Source organism: Colobus angolensis, unplaced genomic scaffold, assembly GCF_000951035.1.
Source record: "Colobus angolensis palliatus isolate OR3802 unplaced genomic scaffold, Cang.pa_1.0 Scaffold322, whole genome shotgun sequence".
Taxonomy (NCBI): Eukaryota; Metazoa; Chordata; class Mammalia; order Primates; family Cercopithecidae; genus Colobus; species Colobus angolensis.
In genome coordinates, this window is record NW_012116511.1 from 1,768,429 (window position 1) to 1,794,894 (window position 26,466).

At 36.7% G+C, this 26,466-nt stretch overlaps 1 protein-coding gene across 1 annotated transcript in view; it reads right to left on the minus strand.

The window, feature by feature from the left end:
- LAMA2 (laminin, alpha 2) overlaps positions 1-26,466 on the minus strand; it is a 613,484-nt gene that overhangs the window by 46,209 nt on the left and 540,809 nt on the right. Inside the window, exons 47-53 of the mRNA XM_011951660.1 lie at positions 24,343-24,497; positions 16,784-16,927; positions 15,627-15,760; positions 13,405-13,564; positions 9,644-9,768; positions 5,492-5,654; positions 4,674-4,818 (exon numbers count right to left, since the gene is read on the minus strand). Coding sequence (XP_011807050.1) covers positions 4,674-4,818; positions 5,492-5,654; positions 9,644-9,768; positions 13,405-13,564; positions 15,627-15,760; positions 16,784-16,927; positions 24,343-24,497 — 1,026 coding nt within the window. The remainder of the gene's footprint in view (positions 1-4,673; positions 4,819-5,491; positions 5,655-9,643; positions 9,769-13,404; positions 13,565-15,626; positions 15,761-16,783; positions 16,928-24,342; positions 24,498-26,466) is intronic.

Sequence of the window (26,466 nt, forward strand, 5' to 3'; positions counted from 1 at the left end):
GGATATTCGAGTTCTTTACAGTTTTTAAGTAACACAGATAAAAGTAATGTGAGCATTCTGGTACAAGTCTGTACAAAAATATGCTTTCATGTGTCTTGGGTGAATAATTAGGAGTGAAATGACTGGTTTGTATGGTAGATGTATATTTAGTCTTTTAAGAAATGGCCAACCTCTTCCAATGTTATACCACTATATATCCTCAGCAGCAGTGTATGAGTTCCAGTGTCTCCACCTTCTGCCAGCACTGAGTATGGACAGTCCAGTCTTTTTAATTTCAGTCATTCTAATAACTGTGTAGTGGTATCATATGGTGGATTTATTCTGCATTTCTTTGATGTCAATTCCCACTGCAACTCTTACTTCAAGCATCATTTACCTCCTGCCTGGACTATTATTGAACCTAATTTTTCACTTTGTCTTCAGTTTGGTCTTCTGACAATATATCTTCCACATTGACACCTCGACTAATATACTTAAGTCGAAATTACCCTGTCACATCTCTACTTAAAATCGAGTTCATCAACATGAACTGCAAACTCCTCCACATAGTTTAAACAGCTTCCAGTGATCTGGCCCTTGCCAACATGCCCAGCATTATCTTCTATCACTCTTTTGAAATTTAAACTCCAGTAATTCAAACTGATTGCAACATCTGCACAAATAATCCATGTTTTTATACATCTTTATCTTTTCATATGATGCTTTTTGGCCTGGATCGTCCTGCAACTGCTTCCACCTGTCCTACCCCCACAACCAAAAAAACGCCTTAGGGCTCAGGTAGTGCCTTATTTCTCTCCCTCCATAGTATCTCCCTTGGTATTTACTGTATCCTAAACGATATGGTAATTTGCTACTTGTGCAGCAGGTAAGTTACTCAAGGGTAGGAACCTTATGCATCTTCACTGATCCAGCATAGTATCTGATGTATAGTTGGTATTTAATAAATGTGTCCTATAAGAGCTAATCTTATCAAAGCAGGTAGTAAGGTTATTTTGCCAAGCCTTTCTTCTTTTCCTTTTAAATTCAGATTTTACTGCTTTAAGTGTGATCTTTGGATATGCTACTGCAGGTCAAGGACCATATACTTGTAATCTATTGAGATTGCATTTTTCAACTTTATATAAGAAGTCTGCATTTTTCTTTTGTGAATTATTTGTTTATAACATTTGCTTTTCCCATTGGGGCTTCAATGCTTTTCTTTTTATAAGGAAAAATTAATACATATTAACTGACCTGCTATAGTAATAAAATACTTTAAAAGTATCAGAGAAAATATATAGGATATATGAGAATGCATGTGGAAAAACAGAACAGCTATAGTTTTATTATAATAAAAAATTTCACCTGTTTAATTTGAGAAATTTGTGGTGAGACACCAGAGAAGGTAGATGTTCCCAGTCTAATTTGAGAATCAAAATCCTGAACAACTGAACTTCATAGGACTTAATTTCTTTTTAATGGTGACACCAGGGAGATACATTAGAGAAATAAGGAGAATGATTCATGTCATTAATACCCAAAATAAAAGTGAGAATGACTGCTTGGTGCATTTGACAGGAATATTCAGAAAGGCAAAAAGCAATGCGAGTCTAGAGTCAATTTGAAAACCAAGGAGAAGACTTAAAAATGAGAAGATATCAGCCAACTGTGTCAAACTCATTGAACTAGAAACCAGAAATGGAACAGAAGATATTAAGTAGGCTGGGATAAAGGAAAGTTCTTTCCGATTTCTGGACCACAGAGTAGTAAAAGTAACAGTAACAGTAGCTCTAGTAAAATCTGGAAAAATTAGACCTATTGGGGGAAGAACTTTCTGAATTGATGGAATGTTGGAGTTATAGTAAACCTAAAACATACTTTTAACTACTTTCAAATTTATATAATTCTGTAACTTGACCTTTGACTAACATTGATTCAGAGCACAGATCTTTTGGTTATTTATTTTATTGGCTAGAATAAAAGTTGAGATAACGGACTGATCATGGAAATTAGCATTTCCAAGGTGACCATTTATAAAAATTGTTCTTCTAAGTTGTTGAATCATTTTATCCCTGTTTGTTACACTATACATTAACCAAGCATCTTATTATCTTTAGAGTTTATAGCATTAGCCAATTCAGCCTAGTGTTTTGAATGTCTTTATTTTTATTGTTTGAAAATTTTAGATTCAGGGGGTGCATATGCAGGTTTGCTACATGGATATATTGCACAAGAGTGAAGTTTGGGCTTCTAGCGGATCCATCACCCACACCGTGAACACTGTACCCAAGAGACTTTTTTTTTCTTTTTTGAGATGGAGTCTCGCTCTGTCGCCCAGGCTGGAGTGCAGTGGTCCTATCTTGGCTCACTGCAAGCTCTGCCTCCTGGGTTCACACCCATTCTCCTGCCTCAGCCTCCCGAGTAGCTGGCACTACAGGCGCCTGCCACCACTTCCGGCTAATTTTTTTGTATTTTTAGTAGAGATGGAATTTCACCGTGTTAGCCAGGATGGTCTCGATCTCCAGACCTTGTCATCCACCCACCTCGGCCTCCCAAAGTGCTGGGATTACAGGCGTGAGCCACCGCGCTCAGCCCAATAGGTGATTTTTACACTTTCACCCCTTTTCCTCCCTCCACCCTTTTGGAGTCCACAGTGTCTATTGTTTCCACCTTCACGTCAATGTGTATCCATTGTTTAGCTTCACGCCTTGTAAGTGAGAACACGTGGTATTTGATTTTCTGTTTCTGGGTTATTTCACTTAGGATAATGACTTCCAGCTCCATTCATGTTGCTGCAAAAGACATGATTTCCTTCTTTTTTTATGGCTGCATATTATTCCATGGTGTATATATACCACATTTTTTCTCAATCATCTGTTGATGGACATTTAGGTTGTCTTTTTTTCTTTTATAATGCATATCCATCTTTTTCTTCTTTTTTCAAATCTATTATTCTACTACTATAGAAGAGAAGTTGGTGGGGAGACACTAGGCTCACCAGACTCCGTAGCATCCTAGATTGTTACACATCTCCAAACTGCTGCTAAAGAAACTTTACTAAAACACAAATCTTACGATATCACACTCTTTCTTAAAACTTGTAGTATTCTCTGTATCCCTGTAGCTTTTAGGATAAAGTTGAAACTCACTCACTTAGCTCATATGTCCTCTTATGCACTGGTTCTGTCATCACTTGGCCCCTGCTGATAATTTCCTGCCAACATTTATCCATGTAGCTATGTATTCACTTGTAGTTACTAAAGCATTCACCAGAGTGTGTTCAGCAGAATGCTAGTATTACAGGAATGGAAGGATTTCTCTGATTAAATAAATTTGGGAAATGCTGGGTTAAACAGTGAAACATTCTTCTTATTGAACAACTGACTACACAGAGCTTCTGACATGCAAATGTGCCTTGTGCCTCTCTTACACAGGAACAATGTATGCAGCAGCACTCCAAAATAAAGAATTGTAAAGCCAGTTTTTGTCCCATATGAGGGGTTTCTCTAGAGTTTCCTGTTGGAAATGCAGCTGGAAAAGGATGTGTTATGCTCTCTGATGACTCCAGGCTTTCACACGACTTTCACTACTCTGAAATGTCCATACATGCTTTTCATCCAGCTAACTCCTCATCCAGCCTGTGCCTCAGGGGCACTCCAGTGGAAACTGACCTCTCTGTTTCACTCAAGTGTCTCTCTTCTGAGATTGCTCGCTGGCTACACACATCTCTATCAGAGCAATTAGCTCTCTAACCTCTAACCATTGATACTTGTCTATCTCCCCAATTTGATGCAAGTTCCTTGAAGGCAAGAACTTAGAACTTCATTTAGTTCTTACATGGAACTTAGAAGGTGCTTGGCAGATATGTATTAAATGCAGAAATGAAAGATGGTACAAAGTTAAATTTAAATTTTCATGAAATGTCACATTGGCATTGGCAACATTAATTAAGTGTATTTATATTAGCAGAAGTAACGAAGTTTCATTTGCAGATATTGGTAATTCCATACTACACAGAATTAGTGCAATTATATACTTAAAAAGCAATAGTACGACACTCGGAACTAATAGACTTGGATTTCTGTCTTGGTTGTGAGATCTTTTATATATGTCTGTGACCACATAAAAGTTTGAGTGTATATTTTACTTTCTCTAACACTGGAACAAAATACCTGCTTATGTGATTAGGTAAAACAACATTTGGGGAAGTGTTTTAAAATGTCCCGGAATCATAACCATGTCATGTTACTATTGATCAATTATTTACTTGCATGCATACAAATGTTTGGCAATTTAAATGAGCAGAGAACTGATAACTATGCCCTACCACCCCTACAGATTCCACTGCGGGCCACTTTAAAGGAAACATCTTGACAGAATAGGGAGAAAAGAAAAGTACTCAACATTTTTCAAACATATTACAGGATATAATTTTGCAAGTTGTAAGACAGTTTTATGCTTTCAAATTAAGCTCTCAGTTTCAAAAGAAAATGATAGAGAAGCATTTGGCTCTTCAATCAGTCATGTTTAACCCAAATCACCTATAATCTAAGCCAAAAAAATGACTGTATCAATTTTTCACTGAACTCGTGAGTAGCTAAAATGATAGACGGAATCTTCCTCTTGATCAGGTACATGTGCACTCTGGATTGCATGATTAAGGCCCATATTGCATTATTACTGTAAAAACTCACCGTGTTTTTGAATTCTTGACAGGGTGAATGATTTCCATTTCCCATCATTGTGGTTTTGATTGCTGATAACAGAAGCCATTCCTGAACCCAGATCATAACTGACTTTTATGTGCCCATCAGTGAGCTCCACACTCATGAAATCTCTCTATTAATAGAGTAAACATACACCAGTGATTAGATACACAGAGAAATAGATGAGTGTTGGCTTTTTTGTGGGGTTTATATTAGGGTCTTGTGGCTAAATTGCTGAATATGTCGCTCTGTTACAGAAATACATTCTGAAAATAGAATTGGTGTTACTATTTTCTGAATTTTTGTGGTTGTGAGATTATGATGCAAATGGTCACCACCAAATTTCTAAGACATACTCTTTTGTTACAGTAGTAAAATGTGAGTTCATTTGAAAACACATTAAGTGAACCAAAAGGTATGTTCCCTGAAAGAATTCATTAAGAAATAATGACCAGAAAAAAATGAGGCCAAAGAATATTTAGAATCTCCTTTTCAACTTAGGTCTCTGAAAGAAGATTAAGGAAGCATTTTGCTGCTGCATGGCTCCATGCTGGGAAAAATTATTACCAGATGTATTGCTTAAAGGATTATGTGGGGAACTGTACCGAAAATAAATAGTAATTAAATTGTGTCTGTGATTAAAGTTATTAGTGAAAATACATAAGCACTATCTGTATCACCCATTCTTGGCTGCCAGACAGCCATCCCAAGCTTTTTAGAAAATAACTGATAATTTTACCAATAACTGATAAAAGAAGCAAACACATTTTCAATCATGGAAACTCTGCTATGCACATGATCTTTACCAGGTCTCGTGTGGCAAGATACATCAGGAGAGCACTCGAAGAAAATGTTCTGAACTTGAACATGACAGTGGAGATGTTGGGGTACCAGCGAATGGGGCGGCTGACCAATGCATAACCTTCTCCATCAAACTGAATAGTCCCCTCACTATCTTCCACCTGAGGACTGAGAAGGAGACATTTCACGTGAATCAGATCATATCTATTTGGTCTGTCATTATTCAACACATCATTGAACAGCAGTGAGATTATAGGCTGTTGTAGGGCAGGAAATATCTTAAATACATCTTCGTTCCATCCACATATCTCCATCTCTACTGCCACCGTGTTAGAATAAGTAAAAGCCATCTCTCACCTTTCATGAGGTGTACAATAACTAAGTCATCAGTTTTTTTAAGTGCTTTATGTTTTGTAGAAGTACTTGGTAGTAGATAGTTATATTGAAGCCTAAGGGTGTCTTACTGGTATTTGAGCAAAATGGTGGGGTTTCTGGATGGGCTGAGAATACATTATTACATTTCTTTTATATAGGATCCTACTCTCTCTCAATATTTGCCTTCCAATAAGTTTTTCTGGAACAAATTAGATTCAGAAAATGAAGGAGGCCTGTATTTATTTGTATGTTTTTTATCTGTCTCCTTCACTAGAATGTGAATTTCATGAGACCATCTAAGAGATTATGGGCTAGGTCCCATGTCAGGCACAAACTTAAAACATCTAGTACACACAGTACAGTACTTGGATCCTAGAATCCAGTTGATGTTTGTGGAATGAAAAAGATTTTAGTATAGCAAATTGCCTCACAAAGAATATATGTCTAATCAATATTGGGTGCGTAATTAATGAATATCTAAGATAAGTCTTGTGAATACAACATTTAAAATATTTTTTCCAAACATGAGGCTATTTTTATGTATCTCTCTATCTACCTGTCTATCTGTCTGATGTTACTACCATTGTGGGGATATCTGCAGGAAAGAGTTGTGGGCTGGGAGTGGCTAAACACAGAGCTGTAGCTCCCCCCACTTCATTTAATTCATTAGCAAACACTAGAAGAAACAAGATAAGTCTGGCTTTGCATTGGTGACTATGGGATGAGAAAAAATATGAGTCCTTCAAGGTATATACTGTAATATTTCAACATGGAATAGAATTATCCTATTCATTCTGAATACATTTACTAAAAAAAAAACCCTACTCTTTCATAATTAATAAACAATAAGCTTCTTAACTTGCCTTTCGTTTCTCTTTTGAACCTTGATGTCTGGTAAAGTTAGTACAGATTAATTATGCTATTTTGGAGCAACTATGTTCTTCCACATGTAACTCTAGTTAACAAGAACTAGGTGACTATTGGGGCTTAGTCTATTAAAATATCATTTCAATGCTCAACTAACTACATTTTACTTGTAGCAGCTTTTTTCCCCCTTACTTTAATCTTAATGTGAATTTTAGAAGTGTGAGAAAAATAAGATACACTTTCAAAAATATCTTTGACAGATTACTCTTTCTAAAACATAACAACAATTGTATCTCTTCTACTGACTATTGAATAAATGCAAATTTCTAAAACTGACATTCTAAGGTCTTTATGACATTTTGTTAGTCTACCTCTTTTAGCCTCATTTTTACATCTTCTCTATAAAATCACTCCTGCTCTTTAGTAGGAATGATTGCTCTTTATGTTCAAATGTGATAAGTGTTTTCCTGAAAACAACAAATAAATAAACAAACACACACCAGGAGTTCTCTAAAAATTATTCTAACAAATAACAGGGCTTATGGGAAAATGGGGTTGGGGCCGACCGCTAAAAACTTACACAACTATGTAATTGGAGAACTCACAAAACAATAACAATCCTTATCAAAGTATTAGCACAGCTCAAAACGACACACTAAAACATTAAAAAATATAGGATTATTTCAGTATACGTATCACTTCACCTTAAAAGGAAAATGCAAAGATAGTTTGATGGCAAGGGGTATGAGAAAGGGTTGACACTGCCAAGTGTTAGCAATGGGGCAAAAATGCACAATGACAGAAAAGACGTGGGCCATGAATATTTCCAAGATAGAGTGCTTGGCCAAATCAAGCAGAAGGCAGGCATATGGGTGAATGGGCACTGTGGACAGGCTGTGTTGTGGCCTGTGGTACTTTGAGGTTGGTGTCTTCAGCTACGTTGGTTTACTTTGCATTCAGCTACCGTTATGGGGTAGAAAAGAAACCATGATTATGCTGGGAAGAACTGTGTATGAACCTACGTGGCCACTGCAGCTTACCCGAATCATTCTCCCATTTGCCAGTCCTGTATGATTGGATTCACACTTGTTCTTTTCTAAAAACACTCCAGCTGCCCACTCTTCCTCCCTTTGCTCTTACTGGTTTCAGGAATTAGAATGTTCTTCACATTTCATCTGCTGTCTCCTCTTTTTGGACTCTTACCTCAGGTCAAGACCCATTTCAAACGTCACCTCCTCCATGAAGCAGATCATGATGCCCTTAATCTGATGTGGGCAATCGTCGTATACTCTGAATATGTGTTTTTAAAGGGATTTGTATTACGCCTGATATTTGAACTATTTAATATTTGTCTTTTCCTCCCTTCTTGGTGATGTCTCTTCATGGCCAGGACTAGGTTGTATTCATTCTAGTATCAAAAAGTTGTAAGTGTGAATCTCTGTAACCTACAAAACACCCTTTGTATATACAGGAATACTCTTATCATCAGAAATTAGCATAATGCTTTATATGTTGAAGTGCAAAATCTTTGCAGAATTGTTAATTAGTGATGTTACAGTCTCACATGACATGCACTGCTGAATGGATATTTAAATGCCTTAGATGTTTTGTTGATAATAGGCTTTTGAAAATCCTGCTTAGAAGTTTACCAAGAAAAATGCTTAGGGAAAAGTTGGTGTTTGTGAGTAGCAGAATATCAATATGGGCTTCATTGTCTTTCATGTATTGAAAGAATTTTATAGACAACCTTCCATGTTAGATTTTGTTGAAGATTATTGACAAAATCATCTTAAACAATGAATGGGTCAGGCTTTCAGACTATCCTCAATTTCATGTTGACAAGTCCATGATGTCAAAAAGAAAACAAAGAGTTGGAAGTTAAGACTTTTAGATGGATAATATTTTGGGGCTACTTTCTTCTATGAAACTGTAGAGATGTAGAGAAGGAAATGTGAAGTGTACTCTGCTAGGATTTGGGTCCTACAAACATATGTATGTCCTTTAAATGAAAAATAACACAAACTCCTTAGCACTTATTGGTTTCTGAGTTGCTGTTATGACATGTTAAGTCTGCAGGTATTTAAAGTATGTTGTATTTAAAGTATGTTTTATCGTTTTAATTTAACATAATAAAATTGCTTTAGGCTTGGGTGATCAGTGGGCTCTAAGATTTTTATGCTGAGAAATCCTCTACTTCTAGCTAAATATTCTATATCCTCTATTCATTTTTATATAAAAATGTTTATTCTCTACACATGCTTAGTATGATAGGATGTTAAATATTTTCAGATTCCTATTCATTCTACCCTCTATCTTATAATTGAGGACATGTATTAGGAACTTTCCTCCTGGACTATCTCGGCCCCTTGTTCTCCTTCTCTCTTGAAGCAGAATCATTAAATCCCATAGGTTTCCACTTGAAGCACTTGTAGGATCCTATGTGTCAATAAAAAAACCATAAAACCTGGACTGGAGTTCTAATTTTGTTATAAACATAGAGTGAATTCATGCTCAGCAAGACCTGAAACTTAATCAATTTGGGGAAAGCTCTCTTTAGGAAAAAAAAAATTATAACAATGAGTTACTCACAGACACTAAAACCCCCCTCGACATGAAGGAACACTGGAGTGGAAACTTAACTGATTGTAGTCAAAATCTCTTACCTTTGCAAATTTTATAAAAACATATGACTATGCAAATGTACTGCTAGTGTACCTCCCAGGGCCTTGAAATATGCCTTCACAAATGCAAGCAGGGACTTGAAGATTCATTAGTTTTGGGGTAATTCCACCTCTGAGCATAATCATTTCAAACCTGCTCTACATCATCCACATGATAATAGAATATTATGCAATAAAAATTGAAGCTTTTATTATGCACAGGACAGATCTGGGAGAGTCCTCATCTCAACTAACCTCACAGTGCATCCTTTGCAGTCACCTTCTTTTTCTCGGAAATTCCACAAACCTATAGGTTTGTTGTCAAAGTATGTTTCTCCCATGCAGCCAGTGAATGTAATCACACGTACAGCATCAGCCTTCTGCAGAAAGAAATACCGTATTTGTTAGAATTTGGAATTTCACAAATAATCTTGGTTTATCCATGAGAGTTATTGTCAGCAGAAGCTAAAGTGATCATTATCCATTCTTTCTGATATTTTGGCATATGTACATATTCATCTTTTCACCATATTATATCTATATCCTTAGAGCTCCTCCAGGATGAGTCAACAACAGGGGAAAAGCTCAACTATGTAATCAATGAATGCTGATTACATTTTGCTATACCAGTTTTCATCATCAGTAAATAAACACTTCCTAGCTTCTTACTTTAGGTGAACTGCTGACCTTCTCTACAACTCTATTCTTTTGTCTGCAGTGTGGAATTGTTGTGAGAATAAAGTCAGATAATTTATTTATGGCACCAATCTTAGTGCCTGACATACAGAGGGTGTTCAATAAATGCTAATGCTCCTACCTAATTTTCTTTGGGCAAATTTGGGCCATGCATACACAAAGATTTTTCCCCTGAGATCTGAAGAAAGGGTACATGCTGATGACATAGAAGAGATTTTGTAAAAGCACTTGTTTAAATCACTCTATGGTAGTGCTGTTCTAAATTTTTAAATTTCTGTTCACAGCCAAGAAGATTTCGAGTTCAAGGGAATGAAGAAAAAGTAAGCAACTTTGTAAGAAAAGAGACCGCGTTGGTGTTGTTTACTTGTATACACAGCACGGGGCCTGGAGTCAAATAGAGAATCAATAAATAATCTGAACAAATCCAATCCTGGTGTCATTTTCACAGGAAAGGTCTGCACAATCATGAAGAAACAGAATGACCTGGTCCCTCCTAGAGAAGTTTGTTGTAAATTTAAACAACTGTTTAGGCATTGACATATTACAAATGTCTTGGTAAATGACAGATCACATATATGATGGTGCTTCCATGAAATTATAATACTGTATTTTTACTGTACCTTGTTTATGTTTAGATACACAAATACTTACCCTGAGTTACAATTGCTTACGGTATCCAGTGGAGTAACATGCTGTACAGGCTTGGAACAGTAGGCTATACCATAGAGCCTAGGTGTGTGGTAGGCTGTGCCATCCAGATTTGTGTACTGTACACTCTATGATGTTTGCACATTGAAGAAATTGCCTAATTCCATCTTTTTCGGAATGTATTCCTGACATTGAGTGACACATGATTGTACTATATTCTGGTGCCTATAACTTTAAAAACTTTGTGCCACAGTGAACCCATATTTACTCAAATTATCTAGGAAAAACAGTGCATCGACTCATTTGGTTTTTAGAACACATGTAAGAAAACAGTTACTGACTAGTTAAAATTTTGAATAGTAAAATCAGTTACTGAATAGTTACAATCATAGAGTGTACAGTACTTGCACAAATCTAGATGGTATAGCTTACTACACACCTAGGCTGTATGGTATGGCCTACTGCTATAGTTTTAGGTTAAACCCATCAACATGTACATTTCCCACTGCTGTGACCACGTGGTGCACAGCCGCATAGAAAGACTGTTGATCGGAGCCCCGACTTGCACGTTGGAGTCGTCCTTGCAATGCTCTGTCATCAGTCTGAACCTCTTAATTTTCTAGAGATTGATTATCCTACTTGTGAATTCTGCTTGCTTTCTGCTTCTTCTCGCATCCTGAAAAGCTATATTTGAGAGATTTTCCTGCTCATTTGAATTCTCATCAGCAAGTTCATTTAGTTGTTTTCAGCTTTTGGTTCATATTCTGGTGTGGCAGGAGCCTTGAAATTCTTGGCCAAAATGATTTCTTAAGGTTTTCTGTAGATTTCATTTGTTCATGTTTTCTTCCTTTTTCTGAGACTGACAGAATGCTGCTTTTGTACCAATTACATTTGCATAATAAGTATTAAGATACAATTTAAGGTGTGATGACCACACCTCAGTTATTTGCCATATATTTTATACACACAGTCTCACTATTCACTGTGGCAGTGAAGCAAGATGTTGCGAGTGAAGACTATTGTGCCTATTAACCTGTGTTCAAATCCCAGCTCTGCTAATTACTGTGTGACCTTGGTCAAGATATTTAACATCTCTCTTCTTCAGATTCCTTAACTATAGAATGAGGAGAATATTAGTATCTACCTTGCTGTGGTGGGAATGTTTGTGTCGCTCCCAAAATTCATATATTAAAATCCTACCCACCAAAGTGATGGTATTAGGAGGCAGGGCATTTGAAAGGTGAGTTTTAGGTGGTGAGGGGCAGGGCCTCCATGAATGGAATTAGTGCCCTTATAAAATAGGTCCAAAGGAGCTTGTTCACTCTTTCTACTATGTGAGAACAGCAAGGAGGCTCCTTCTATGAAAAACTGGCCCTCACTAAACACCAAATCTGACGGTACCTTGATCTCAGACTTCTTAGCTTCAAGAACTGTGAGAAATAAATGTTTGTTTATTTATAAACTACCCAGGGTATTTTTGTTACAGCAGCCTTAACAGACTAAGACATACCTTTTGGGGTTGTTGTAAAAATTAAACAAGTTAATTCATGTAAACTACTGAGAACATTACTTAACATATAGGAAGAGTTATAAGCATATTAAAAAATGTATTATTGTATCCTGCAATATGCAAGCAAGGTAGATATTTTTATCATTCTTCTCTAATTGAGAAAACCAAAGCCCAAGGGTTTAAGTAACTTGTCTAAGGTCATATTTTAGTAAATGGAAGAGAAGGAAATTCAACCTGGATTTGATTTCAAAATTCATGGCTTTTGTACTACTGTGTGCTGTCCCTGTATTTATCTATCTGTGAAGGAGAGAAAGTTGATAATATGACTATATATAACTATGTACCATATACATTTATATGAAGTTCTAAGAAATGAGGATAACTTCAGTGTGTGGTTTTGGAATCAGTTCTCATAATTTAGAGTCACATCTCATACTCAAAGCAAATAAAATGACCTCATTCTATATGAAGGCTGAGTCCTCATAAATTTGGGGTCACCCTGGCTTTTCACATTTTCTGACTAATCTCATCCCAGAATGATTCTGACAATCCCAGGATTATCCATTATATTTGGCTGTGCTCCTGCATCTCACCCGTAGTGGTTTCCCAACACCTAATTCCATTTAATCAACACAACCTTCTTTAAAAGGCAGGCTTTCTGCAATTTGAAATGCGCAAGGACTATCATGAAGCAATTATGAATATTAAGTGCATCACCATATAAGAATAAGAGCAACTTGAAAACTTTAAACCAGATCATGTTTTGAAAGCTTATAGCTCCTGTGATATCTCCCAAAGTATTCATAACTTTATAGCACTTCATATCTATAAATCATAAATCGATTCAGAAGATCAGGTATACTTAAAAAACACTTGGCTCTTGAGGCAACTAAAACAAGAATATACACAAAACTGATGCCACAGATAAAGACAAAACAACAGCTGTTTAAATAAACACACATAGGCTTAAAAATATTGTGTTTCCAGGTTGAATCTTCAAAGAAGAAAATTCTTACTCAAAATAAATTCATGTTTTCATAAATGCAAGTTAAGTAAAACGTGGTCAAGTTTTACAGAGCTTTATCATACCTTCTCCTGAAGCAATTATGTCAAGAGATGTCAACAAAGATGAAATAGAACAGGAGGAGGATGAACACATTACCTTTAATTTCCCAGTCAGACCACCAACAAACAGCATTGCATTTGCATCCACATCTAGAATAGTGTACCCTGGAGGAGACGTCGAATGGTATGTGCTGGGTACAATGCTGGCTTTGGGTCCATCCAGGGCTCTCACAGAAATAGTTCCATTTCTCCCAGTTCTTCAAGGGTACGAGTTGAAGTGAAGGGGAGGACCATACAGAAAATGAAATATGCATCACATTTCTGGTAATTCCAGATTTAAAAGATATAAAATGCAGAGACTTGTTTTTAAGAATTTGGGAGAAAACTGGCTGTTTAGTTTCTAACATTCCAAATTCATTAGATCTCAAATCAATACTCAGAGTCTGATCTTGGCTGAACACTCACATCAGTTTCAACCAGAACCAGTGAGCACCATATCCTGATTCTGTGTGTGTTCATTGACATGAAATGACACAGCAGCAGTTAATTGATGGAATTGCTATCGGTTAAGTGGAAAGTCTTTTTCCTATGGCTTACATAATTTACTATTTACCAACACATACAATTTATGCAAGTTTATATTACTTTCAGCATTTTGTCTAATTTAATTCAGCAAGTGGACCCCAAATGAACCACCCTTCCATATCATAAGCTGCATGATTTCTCCTAAAATTCTTTATAATATCTTGGATCCCAGTTTGTTGAAGTAGTCTTCCTAGAATGGTATATCTTTTGTTGTTTGGCACAGCATCTTAATGTATAGTACCATATCCACCCTTCAGATTTCAGTGTACAAATTGCATATAAGTTCACTTTGAAATTCAATTAACAGAATTTTGAAAGCTATTATCATTTTATTTCATTTTCTTTTTTAAGTGATTGATTTCCATGAGCTGTTAAATATGAAAATCTGGTCTCTCTTTTGAGACAAGCAGTCATAATAAAACTTCGGTGTCATATTTCTCTCCCTGCTGTCTCATTTTGGTAATCTTTTTATCTTTGAGGATGCAGTGTTAAGTGAAATACATGGTAACAAAAGAATGAATTTATCAAATAAGGTTCACCTTCTTTAACAGAATGTATCTTTTCTGAAAGAAGAACTGTACTTTATGAGTATAAATGTCCTTAAATCCGGTTAAGTACTTAATTCCCTCAACACCACTAAATATGCAAGCACTCTGTCACTCTCTCTCTCTCTCACATGCACACACACTTTTGCTGAAAAACTTGCTTAAAACGAACTAAAAATATTGCGTCTTATTTTTTTTTATAACTTTTTTTTTTTTTTTTAAGAGATGAAGTCTTGCTATGTTGCCCAGGCTGGACTGCAGTGGTTATTCACAGGCACAATCATCATGACCACAGCCTTGAATTCCTGGGCTGAAATGATCCTCCTGCCTCAGCCTCCCAAGTAGCTGGGACTACAGCACATGTCATGGAACATGGCTCTTTCTTTTAAACTTTTTATTATGGAAAAGCTTAAGTATCTATAAACAGAATGCAACTCTATGTATCTATCACCCAGAATCAACGATTACCAGTTCTTTAAGTCTTCTCTATCTCCAATCAGCTTCATGTCCAGCCCTAGGCCCGTAACCATACCTCTCAACTGTTAGCTGCTTTGGGTTTAACAGGGAGTTGAGAATTGGGAAAACAAGAAGAGACAATGAGAGAGAAGTGCTGAAGACAGGGATAGTTCTATAAGTAATCTATATCGTACTAGATGTTGATAATTGCATTAAAGCTCAAAGATAGAATAACTGAATCAATTCTCGATTATTCCCCATTTTAAGTAGGGTGGACCTGATATGTTACATATGAATTTCAGCGTTTTGATACTGCATGTTTCTGTGGTGGCTATGTAGACTAAAAGAGGAGCCGTGTACACCAAAGATAGGCAATAATGATGCTCTTATGCTTTGGCTTGTATTGCATAAGAATGAGTGACAGTACTTTTTACAGGTGAGATAAGAAGCCTGAGACAGTGACGCCCCCAAATTCCTACAGACACAAGATGAAGGGGTCAGAAATGGACTGGGTCCTCTGGTCAATACCTGGAAAGTTTGTCAGTTCCTAACAAGTATGACAAACATACCCACTCTGAGACATGTATACGTATAACATATAAACTTCATACACATGTGTCTACATACATACACAGCTACCTTATTGAAATGGAAATAGGAGTTGTCTTATAAACTGGGAAACTACTTCAAAATTCTGTCATTTAATTATCTTAATCTTTATTAAGTTGGTTACCTTGATGCCATGATACGGTACCAATATGAGTCATCAATAGTCAAATCTGGGTACTCTACACGTCCAACTCCAGATCCAACATCCCAGAGGAAGCTGACTTTGCCTTTACGCATTTCTATAGCCAGAAAGTCAATCTAGTTCAGAGAAATACAAAAACAAGAGATATCAGATATAAAGCACCTTTAAAGAGGAGATAAGCAGAGTGATTTTCAGTAAGTGCCATTTGCAGACATGTGAAATAATTAGAAGCTTCATGATAATACTTGTCAAGTAATATTATTTATTATTATACATTATTAAAATAATATTTTATTTTTGTATCCTTAAAGCAAAAAAAAAAAAAAAAGTCCATAATGCTCAGGCATGTTTGTTAATTTTACCAATTCTAATTAAGTCTAATTTTGAGACCAAAGCCTTTCTCACTCTGATACTTGTGGTAAAGATAAAAACAAATATTTAAATTCAGAATCCATTATTATTTTCACCAAGGACACTGACATTTTTGAGGGAGCAGCTATGATTTTATTTCCCAAATTGACCTAGAATCCCTTACCCAAATGGCAAATATTGACTTATACCATGACTGATTTGTTAAGAAGTCATATTCATTTTGGAAGATCCCCATGCATGCAAAATCAAATAGTTCAAATGGAAGAAATTAGAACTTTACGGGTGGGCTTTTGTCGATATAATGTGTGTTACTTTAGTTCAGGTCACAAATTCAAAACAAGTTAGAAGAGTTTTCAATGGTTAAAAAAAATAGTACACACTTTGCTATTTTCATTTCATTAACAGAAGAGTTTATTATAATTTAGTTTGAACAGTAAATAAGATAAATAAATAAAAAGTAAGTAAAATAGCTTTGTTCTCATTAGCGTTCTTAAATCACTGGATCTGAAAGTATAATTTAATAGAAATGATGATATACTGACAAATGAAGGTAAATGTGACTAAATACTGTAGTTTTCTTCCTTTCATTTGACTTCTAACTTAATTTGACACTTCAGAATTTTGTGAGGTAAGATGCTGAGGTTTTCAAATCTGAACTCCTATGTTAGACCATTTGGGGACCATGTTATTGGATTCTACACATTTTTGGGTTAACCTCTATCTAGACACATACAGCAGCCTAATGAAAAGTTGAATATTAGACTTACAAATTTGGCACTTCCAAGATAAAAGAGGAGGTTGTCAGCAACAGCTGTCTTTACATTGACAACAATATTATTGTAACTTCCTTTCTTGATTTCTGGCTTGTACGTTCGAATGCAGTCACCTCCCGAAGACACAGATACTTTGATCTTTAAGAAAAACAAGGTACAAAGAACCAAGAGTAAATCTCTCAGAAAGTTTGAAGTAGCTTCCAACCACAAAGCCATCATGGTTTCTTCTTTGAAGTTATTTTCTATCATCAAATAGTATCATTAAATGCCCATATGCAGACACCATTATACTCATTAATGAGGGCACAGAAGAGCAGTTTTCCACCAGAATTTTGCCAGTGAGCTGTTCACAGCTCCATGTCTTGTTATCATGCTATTTTTTGAAGCATGCAGCTAACAACTTGTTACCATCATACCTTTCTCCATTATGAATATGGGAACATTTTAGGAAGGTGATTTTACATGGAGCTAACAAGAATGATCTTTATTAGGTTGTTTAGTGAAATTTTACAATTGAAATTTCAGCGGTTTTGGTATAACTTAAACTAAGAAACTATTTTTCTTTTAGTTTTCAAGAGGAAATTACCAACCCTCTCATGCTCTCGCAGTTGAAAGAGGACAACTAGATTTTGTTCTAGGTGTTCTAACAGTAAGAAGAATATTAATCATTCCACTCAGAGCACACATTTCAGAATAAATTACACCTTTTTGTGAAGTTGCCAGGAAATGAAATGGAAATAATTTCCAATGGCTATCACTACTAATGTATTTAATAGCTCCCTTTTCTTTTGAAAAATACCTTAAAAATTACTATAAATTGATAAAAAAGGAATGCCCATATGAATAGAGTAACACTGTTCATACCAATTTTTACTTACACTTAGATAGCCCTCCTTCAATCATAAATAACACTAGTTGACGATTTGATTTAATTTCTGTAGGGTCAGATGGAAAATCACCATCAAAGGGTTACTTTCAGGATAGCAAAACAGTTGCTTGGACTCAGAGAGAATCTGTAACTTTGCTCATTGATAGTATTCCAGAAAGAGGCAGAGACAGAGGAAGATGTAAAACCTCTCTCTGCCATTTGTTCAAATGCCCTGTTGGCCTTCACTAGCCGTGAATTTTTGTTTTTTCATTTCTTCTAGCATTTTGTACTACTTGTGTAATTTGCACATTTGGAAGAAAACGAACTAGCATTATCATTACCCCTATGGAAGGGCTGTGCAGACTCCCAACAAGATAGCCTAGAAACCAAAACAGCCTCCATATGATCATGACACCAGGAGGTGTCTCCAGGAGTCTCATCTGTGTTTGAGTATGGGCAGAACTGTGGCCCTTCTCCAAGGGTTATGAAAGTTTACTGCAAAGGTTGGGTGCCAAAAGAGAAGACTAAAGAGGGATTTTTGCAATGGTAAATTCATATAGATTTGAGACTTCTAGGGATACAGAAGATCTGGTATGTCTCTCACAGACCTGCATAAGTCATTTATTTGTTTATTGTTGTTGCCTCACCTGATCTGCTAAACAAATTGTATCTCCCCAAAGAGGAAACTGTATTCTGGAGAGAAACAGGGGCTGTTTCCTCCACCACCTGAGGAAGGGTGACTCCTGGAGGCCTGAGTGTGGTGGCCTGGGGCTGGACATCCCAGGAAGTCTGCTGCTTAAACCACTTTCTTGTTCTTGCCTTCTCCAAAAAGGTGGGGCCAGCCTGCCAACTGCTGGGTGCAGGACTTGGGGCCAACTAAGGTCCCCAGAGTGTTTGCTCTGTGTCCTAGGGAGATAGTCTTCTGGATGGGGCGGTTTTCAGTTGGGAAGTTAGTTCCTGCTTCACAAATCAGGGAATTTCCCTTCTACATACAGTGTTGAGAGTAGGTGAGTGAAAATGAATTGCAAAACAATGTAGGAAATGTAAAATTTTTACTTGGATGTTAACATGGCAAAGCAGATGAGCAATGGGAGTTGGTAAAGGGTGTTCTGTGGTAGAATGGCAGCTATACCAAGGGTCATCCAAGGGATTAGAGATAAAAAGAATAAAGCAAAGCAAAAGACAGCACAGTAGAGGGCAGGGGGGAAAATATGGTCCTCAGATATTTTTAATGTTCAGGAAAGGGTGTCAGATATAGTGATTTTTTTTAGCAATTTGCTGAAAGTGAACCAAAATCACTATCAGAGAAGACCTTGACATTGAGAAAATCTAATGTCTGAGGCAGGTTATAAGTACCATTGACATCATAAGAAGATCAAAGCGAACAAGAAATCAAGATCTGTCTGGAATTCATGAGTAGAACTGAATAGTGTGTTATCCCTGGCAGATAATCATATCCAATTCTGATGGGGCTGAATTAGTAGTCAAAGTGACTATATGTAGTTTACTTCATTCTTATTTCATAAACGCTTTATAGCTTGGCCCTATGGCTATATTATGGCTAGTTTAATTCCTAATAAATCAGTTTTGTTTAAAAAACACAATTGAGGCTGAGTGTGGTGGCTCATGCCTGTAATCCCAGCACTTTGGGAGGCTGAGGTGGGTGGATCCCGAGGTCAGGAGATCGAGACCATCCTGGCCAACATGGTGAAACCCCATCTTACTAAAAATACAAAATTAGCTGGCCATGGTGGCCTGTGCCTGTAGTCCCAGCTACTTAGGAGGCTGAGGCAGGAGAATTGCTTGAACCCGGGAGGCGGAGGTTGCAGTGAGCCAAGATTGCGCAACTGTACTCCAGCCTGGGTGACAGAGCGAGACTTTATGTCAAAACAAAACAAAACAAAACAAAACACAATTGAATAATATCTCTCAGTTATTATTTAGAGAAAAGATGACTGAATATAAATGTAACGTGATCATTTGGTCACAGAATGAATTTCAGTCCTTGCTTAGGTAAGCCTGGTGAAAAAAACAAAAGAAAACAAAACAAAACAAAAATAAAAAAAACCCAGGGGATTCCATGATTAGTGTGTTGAAAAGGGGGTTGTCAAAGTGTAGCAGACAGAGCCGGGTGTGGTGGCTCATGCCTGTAATCCCAGCACTTTGGGAGGCCAAGGCAGGCAGATTATGAGGTCAAGAGATGGAGACAATCTTGGCCAACATGGTGAAGCCCTGTATCTACTAAAAATACAAAAACAACTACTAATTGTTTTTGTAAAAATGCTAATTGTTTTGTAAACTAATTGTTTTGTAAAAATACAAAAACAATTAGTAGTAGTCCCAGCTACTCAGGAGGCTGAGGCAGGAGAATTGCTTGAACCTGGGAGGCAGAGACTGCAGTGAGCCGAGACTGCACCACTGCACTCCAGCCTGTCCACAGAGTGAGACTCCATCTCAAAAAAAAAAAAAAAAGAAAAAAGAAAAAAAGTGATGCAGATAGAGCAGCAGCATTAAAATCTAACTGACCTGGTGAAACTCTACCTGAGAACTCCAAGTCTAAGAGAGCAGCCATTTTAAAACTGAGTATCTAATGTCACTAGAGGTTACAACCAATCTATTGTATAGAATACATATCTAACAAATACAATTCTTGGAACAAAATGATGATGTTATACCAAATATGCCAGCAATTAATCCTACAGAGTAACTGCTATGGTTTGAATGCGTCCAGCAAAATCCATGTGTTTGAAATTTAATCCTCAGTGCAACAGTGTAGGGAGGGGGCCCTTCTGGGAAGTGTTTTGGTCATGAGGGCACTCTCCTCATGAATGAATTGATGCCACTATTAAAAAGGCTTACAGGGGTGAGAGCTCTCTCTCTCTCTTGCTCTTCTACCATGTGAAGACACAGTGTTCGTTCTCTCCTGAGGATGCGGCATTCAAAGTGCCATCTTGGAAGCAGAAAAACAGGTCCCTAACCTGCCAGCACCTCGATCTTGGATTTCCCAGTCTCCAGAACTGTGAAAATAAATTTCTTTTCTTTATAAATTACCCAGTCTGTGGTATTTTGTCACAGCAGCGCGAAGTGGATTAGACAGTAACCTATCGTCCAGCTCTCACACATTCATGTAGAAATGTCTGCTCTCTGTTTTCTGGTTTTGAATATACTCTCAGAACCTGAAACATTCACTTAGCCCAAACTGTTGACAACCAGTACATAACTAGTAGTCTTTTCCTTTTGAATACTTTGTGTTTTGATTTTCAATAATAGGTATTTCTTTTAACCAACTTTAAACAGGTAAATCTAAATATTATATCTTTAGAAGAAATCAGGTAAATCAAAATACTATATCTCTAGAAGAAATCTTTGGGATATATCCCTCTTGTAAGAGGAAAGAAATTTCTGAAATTCAAACATCCTTTCAGAATGTTTGGCTCTATCAATTATTGTTATTTCTAATGCAGATCCTTAGTAAGACCTCTAAACAAAAATCACTAAGCATTAAGTATCTTTAAGGCATTTCAATAATACAACATTATTTACCAGTTAATCATCATGAACTCAAACATTATTGAGTATCCCGTTGTTATATCTATTGGATTTTCACTGTATTTTTCATCCAGTAAGTAGGTCATTCATTTAAAGGAGTATCAGCCACTCAATTTCAGAATCAACAAACCCAGAGAAAGCTACTTTAAAATAAATGTCTTTAATGTTTTGGTCATGACAAGTATGTGTTAAGGTCATATCCAGATATCCATATTTACAAATCAGAAAATGTAATATTCATTTAGTGCAAAACTCATTTGGAAAAAAACTGGCTACTTGCACATTTCTAATGTCTTACAAAAAATAAGGCATTGTGTTGTAGTTCCATTTGCAAAAGTGATTGGGAATTTCTTTGAAATGCATGGACAATGATTACTTTTTCTAACATTACTTTTGTACCTTTCTTTTTTTCTTTTCTTTCCTTTTTTTTTTTGAGACGGGGATTCTATTTGTCACCCAGGCTGGAGTGCCATGGTGTGAACATGGCTCACTGCAACCTCATCTTCCGGAGCAAGTGATCCTCCCACCTCAGCCCCCCAAGTAGCTGGCACCATAGGCATGCACCACCATGCCCAGGTAATTTTTCAATTTTTTGTAGAGATGTGGTTTTGTAACATTGCCCAGGCTGGTCCCAAACTCCTGAGTTCATGAAATCTGCCTGCCTTGGCCTCCCAAATTGTTGGGATTACAGGCATGAGCCACCGTGCCCGGCCTATACCTTTCTTTTATTTTGTACTTTAAGACAGGTTTTATGTGCTTACATGTCCAAATTTCACCCTTTTGTGAGGAGGGGAAAAGCACTCAGAAATCTTTACAATAAAGAAATAATAAAAATGTCTAGATTTATCCACTTGATGACTAAGTCAGAAAATGTGGCTAAATGTGAGATTCACAAAATAATATTTACTCTTATTGCTTCTTCCAAGTTAACATTGCAAAATATAAGAGTGGTACATCATGTTCTTCTTTTCTCTTGCCACAGCTATAGTTGGGTCCTTCATTCTTCTTTCTTTCATCTACCCCACAAATTGCTTCTGGATTTATATTTAAAAAGCACAGCTCTGATTACACTGTGTTCCATGCTCAAAGCTTTCAGCTTATCCTCTCCAGTGAGGCTTATCCCAAGTACAAGTGTTGTTAAATGAAACTGCTTAACTGATTATTGAAGGCCTGACAAGACCTGGCCTCTATTGGCCTTTCTGGTTATGTGTTTCCTTTATCAATTACTCTGGGCAAACTGGACTTCTTTTTCCTAAACGGACCCTAAAACTTCCTTCTCCCTCTGCCTTGCTTTAAGTCATTCCCTCTTTTCAGAATACTCTCCCCGTTCCCTGACTCTACCTCCAACTCCCCAGCACTATCCCACCTCAACGCCTGGCTCAAATCCTTCCCTTCAGGAAATCTTCAGGCCCCACTAGAAGTGATTGTTCCTTCTAGAACTTTTATGTCACTTCTCATGGCTTCTGTAATGTGGTAGAACATTCTGCATTATGTGACAAGGTATGTGTACATATCTTATTTTCCCTACTATTTTATAAACTTTGTGAGTGAAAGAACTCCTGTATTCATCCTTGTGTACCTTACAGAAAGTAACACTGAACATAGTAGAGGTTTTTTCCATGTTGGATAAATCTTAGATAAAACTTCAAACCTTGAAGTAACATCTGGTTTCTTTTAATCTTCTGCTTTACATACATAATGATCACCTGTCAACGATACTGCCTGGCTTTTATATTCTAGCTGAATATATGTTTTCTCAGATCCTTTCACTGATTTATTACTCTGGTCTTATGTAACATCATCTTCACTAATCTTTTTGTTGTTTTCTTTTTTTCTTTTTCTTTTTCTTTTTTTTTTTTTGAGACAGAGTCTCGCTGTCTCCCAGGCTGGAGTGCAATGGTGCGATCTTGGCTCACTGCAAGCTCTGCCTCCCGGGTTCATGCCATTCTCCTGCCTCAGCCTTCGAGTAGCTGGGACTACAGGCGTCCGCCTACACGCCCGGCTATTTTTTTGTATTTTGAGTAGAGACAGGGTTTCACTGTGTTAGCCAGCATGGTCTCGATCTCCTGACCTTGTGATCCACCCGCCTCGGCCTCCCAAAGTGCTAGGATTATAGGCATGAGCCACCGCCCCTGGCCCTTTTTGTTGTTTTCTAAGTTTTTTTCAGGCAGTCGTGAACAATGTTCACCTTGAACTTACTGTCTTGGCATTGTTTAGAAGTGTTAGATGTGAATAAGGAGGAAAAAGAATATGCTGTTACTGGAGCATCATATTCTTAAATACTACAAAAATATAAATTGATGGACTAAGAAAGGGCTTTTCTGACATCATAGCTCCAGGGCTGTTAAAAAAACAGAATTTTTGAGAGGGAAGACTACGGTATCTAACAAGGTTTGGGTTCAAGCCTGAAAACAAGAAAACTGTCCTTTCTTTCTTTCTTCCTTCCCTCCCCTCCACTCCCTTTCCTTCCTTCCTTTGACTAAAGTTTCACGTTGGCACTTAACAGCTCTGCCCTGGCTCATTAGCATGCTACCTTCTAGAAAGCTCTGTCTCTATCCTAGTAAACTTCAAATTGGGTAAATAAGGGCAAAATTTTGAGACAAATCAGCTATTTCCTATCTACTCCAAAACAAAAAATAAATGTAAAAATTATAACCAAAGCCATTTTTATTGTTGTTTATATGAGACAAAAGAATATATATGTATAATGTTTGTTTCTTTTTGCTCTTATTCCGTATATTGTTCCTTCATTCCTGCCGTAACCCCACTAGTTGGCCTTTTTTTGGTTTGTTTTTAGCAAGAGGAAGGTACTCTCATCCATGGCTTTTTATTATACAATAATAAGGTTTTCTTTCTTGCTATTTGTATTATTCTATGCAAACAGTAATAGAATATACCAGAATTCTTAGTTCTACAATAAGTGGTGATTATTGTTCTCATGAAATGTCTTTTGCAATTTACAAACAAAACAAAACTAACCTCTCCCCCACTCCAACTCCTCCTACCCTAAATCGCTTCAGGTTAAAGGAAAAAAACCCAAGATCATTCATCGGGGAATCCTGGGGACAGACGTTCCCTCTAGGAATAATCCAACAATTACAATCAATTACTGATACTGACGATAAAAAGAACTTACAGAATTGGCTTGTTTCCGAGCTTGGTTTATCAATTCCTTTATCTCAGAGATGTTTTTCTTTAGATTATCCTCAAGTTCCTTGATGGGTTTGAGTTTGTCTATTAGCCGGTCAGCTTCCTGTTCTAGATTTTTGACAGTGGCATCTGCGTCGGCAACTGCATAGAACAAAATTAGTGTGCACGTATGTGCATGCACACACGTGCACACACGTGCACACACGTGCACACACAGAATTAGAATAGCAGTATGCTTAACCAAACAATTTTATCTTATTAACGTGACAAAGCATGGCCATAACAGCTAAAGCAAAATGTGTGATGGCAAATGTGAATATTTTAGTTGAGACTCAAGCAGGCCAGGGGAGCAGATGTTAGGACAGAGGGCCACCACTTTTTCTTTGTGATTAAGGTAAAAATTAGCACTGAAGGTAGAGAATATGAAGAACTTAATTCAATGCTTAATTTCTAACTTCAGCCAAAAAGTTAACCTTTACAGAATGGAACTTTAGTCACAGAAGCAAGGAAATGAAAGCATCTTTAAAATGTCACCTAGTCTGTCCAAGCCAGAACTGTATTTAAATCAGGGTTTTTACACAAAATTGGTTTTCTTTCTTTTTCTCAATGTCTTTTTTTTTTGCACATCTTAAAGAGAGAAGCTATCAAAATGTCTTTTGAAGAACATTTTGATGTTGAAAAACCCTTAGACTAAATGCCTATATTTAATTAAATCTTTCATGGTGCAGTTCAATTTCATTTTGAAGAACAGTTGATTATCCTGTGTTATATATTAGGTTGACCCATATTAAACAGCTGTTTTTGTAGGTTAAAAAAAATAATGGGTTACATATTGGCAATTTCAAAAGTTTCAACCCTAAAGTAGACCCTGTGGTCACCACTGATCCACAGACTTTCAGTATGTGCTTTTCAAGGGAGGGCCTATGCCACGTGGTAAACCACTTATTCTATTGCTGGGATGCTGGCAGTCTCATCCACATTATGTCATTTATTATCTGATTAAGTGTGTATTGTTCAACTTTCTGTCATTGTGACTCTGATGAAAAAGTTAAACTGCTTAAGGTTCAAGGCTACATGCCGTGTTAGACTCTAAATGATCTGCTCTGTGGCTGACACAACCACTGAGAACTAACCCTCAGGAAGGAATCACATGTGCTCAAAGGGAAGTAAATTATTATTTTTTTAAAATTCGGTTTTGAAGTAGGTATTTTGAACTCATACTCATAAATATGACTTATATTATTACTGGCATTTAAAAAGAACATAGGTCTATTATTAACTTTAACGAATAGCTGGGGCTTGCTATATCAAGAACTGAGCGCAGTATTTTATTCCTGAAGTGCGTGTTATCTGGGAAGAAGTGTTTGTTATGTCATCAAATAGATAGCATAAACACAGTGATCCCTTTATTTTGTATACTTTTAATAAATCATTTGTTCATTTTGCCCTGCCTTTAATTCTCCACTGTTATTCTGACATTCTACAAATTATTCTAAAACTGAAGCAAAATGATTTAGATTTAGATTAATGAGAAAGAGCAAAAGTAGTTAAACAAAGGCTACTTAGACTGAGGCAAATTACAGACACTTTTATTCACAAGTTCTCAGAAGTTTTTGCCAAACGTTTCAAAATGGAACTTGTAGGTTCTTCTCCCCTCTTTTTCCTCTATCCTCTGGAGCAGTTGAAGTTTTGCCAAGTAATCTCTTATGCGTTAAATTTCCTCCCTTGCCTAGTGATGCCTCTTTTAGAGCTTTGCCTATTTGTCCTTTATTTTTCTGGATGAAACCTGACAATCACTTAATTTTTAATCTATATTCCTAAGGAGTCACCTCTTAGATTTATCAGGTCTATTATTTTCTGTCTTCAAATTCATTAATTTTTCAATCTTTTTCATTCTTTAAGTTAACTCTGCTTTTTCTAAGTCACCAAAGTTGATTCTTTAAAATTGTTATTTCAGTGATGGTTTAGTAATGTAGTTCCTCTCATTTTCCACTGAGGACATCCTTGGTCATATTTTTCAAATAGTGACAAATTAAATTTTGTTATTATTATTTTTGTAGCTATTTTTTTCAGTTTCATTTTGACTTTCAGTTTAAACTATGGGATGTTT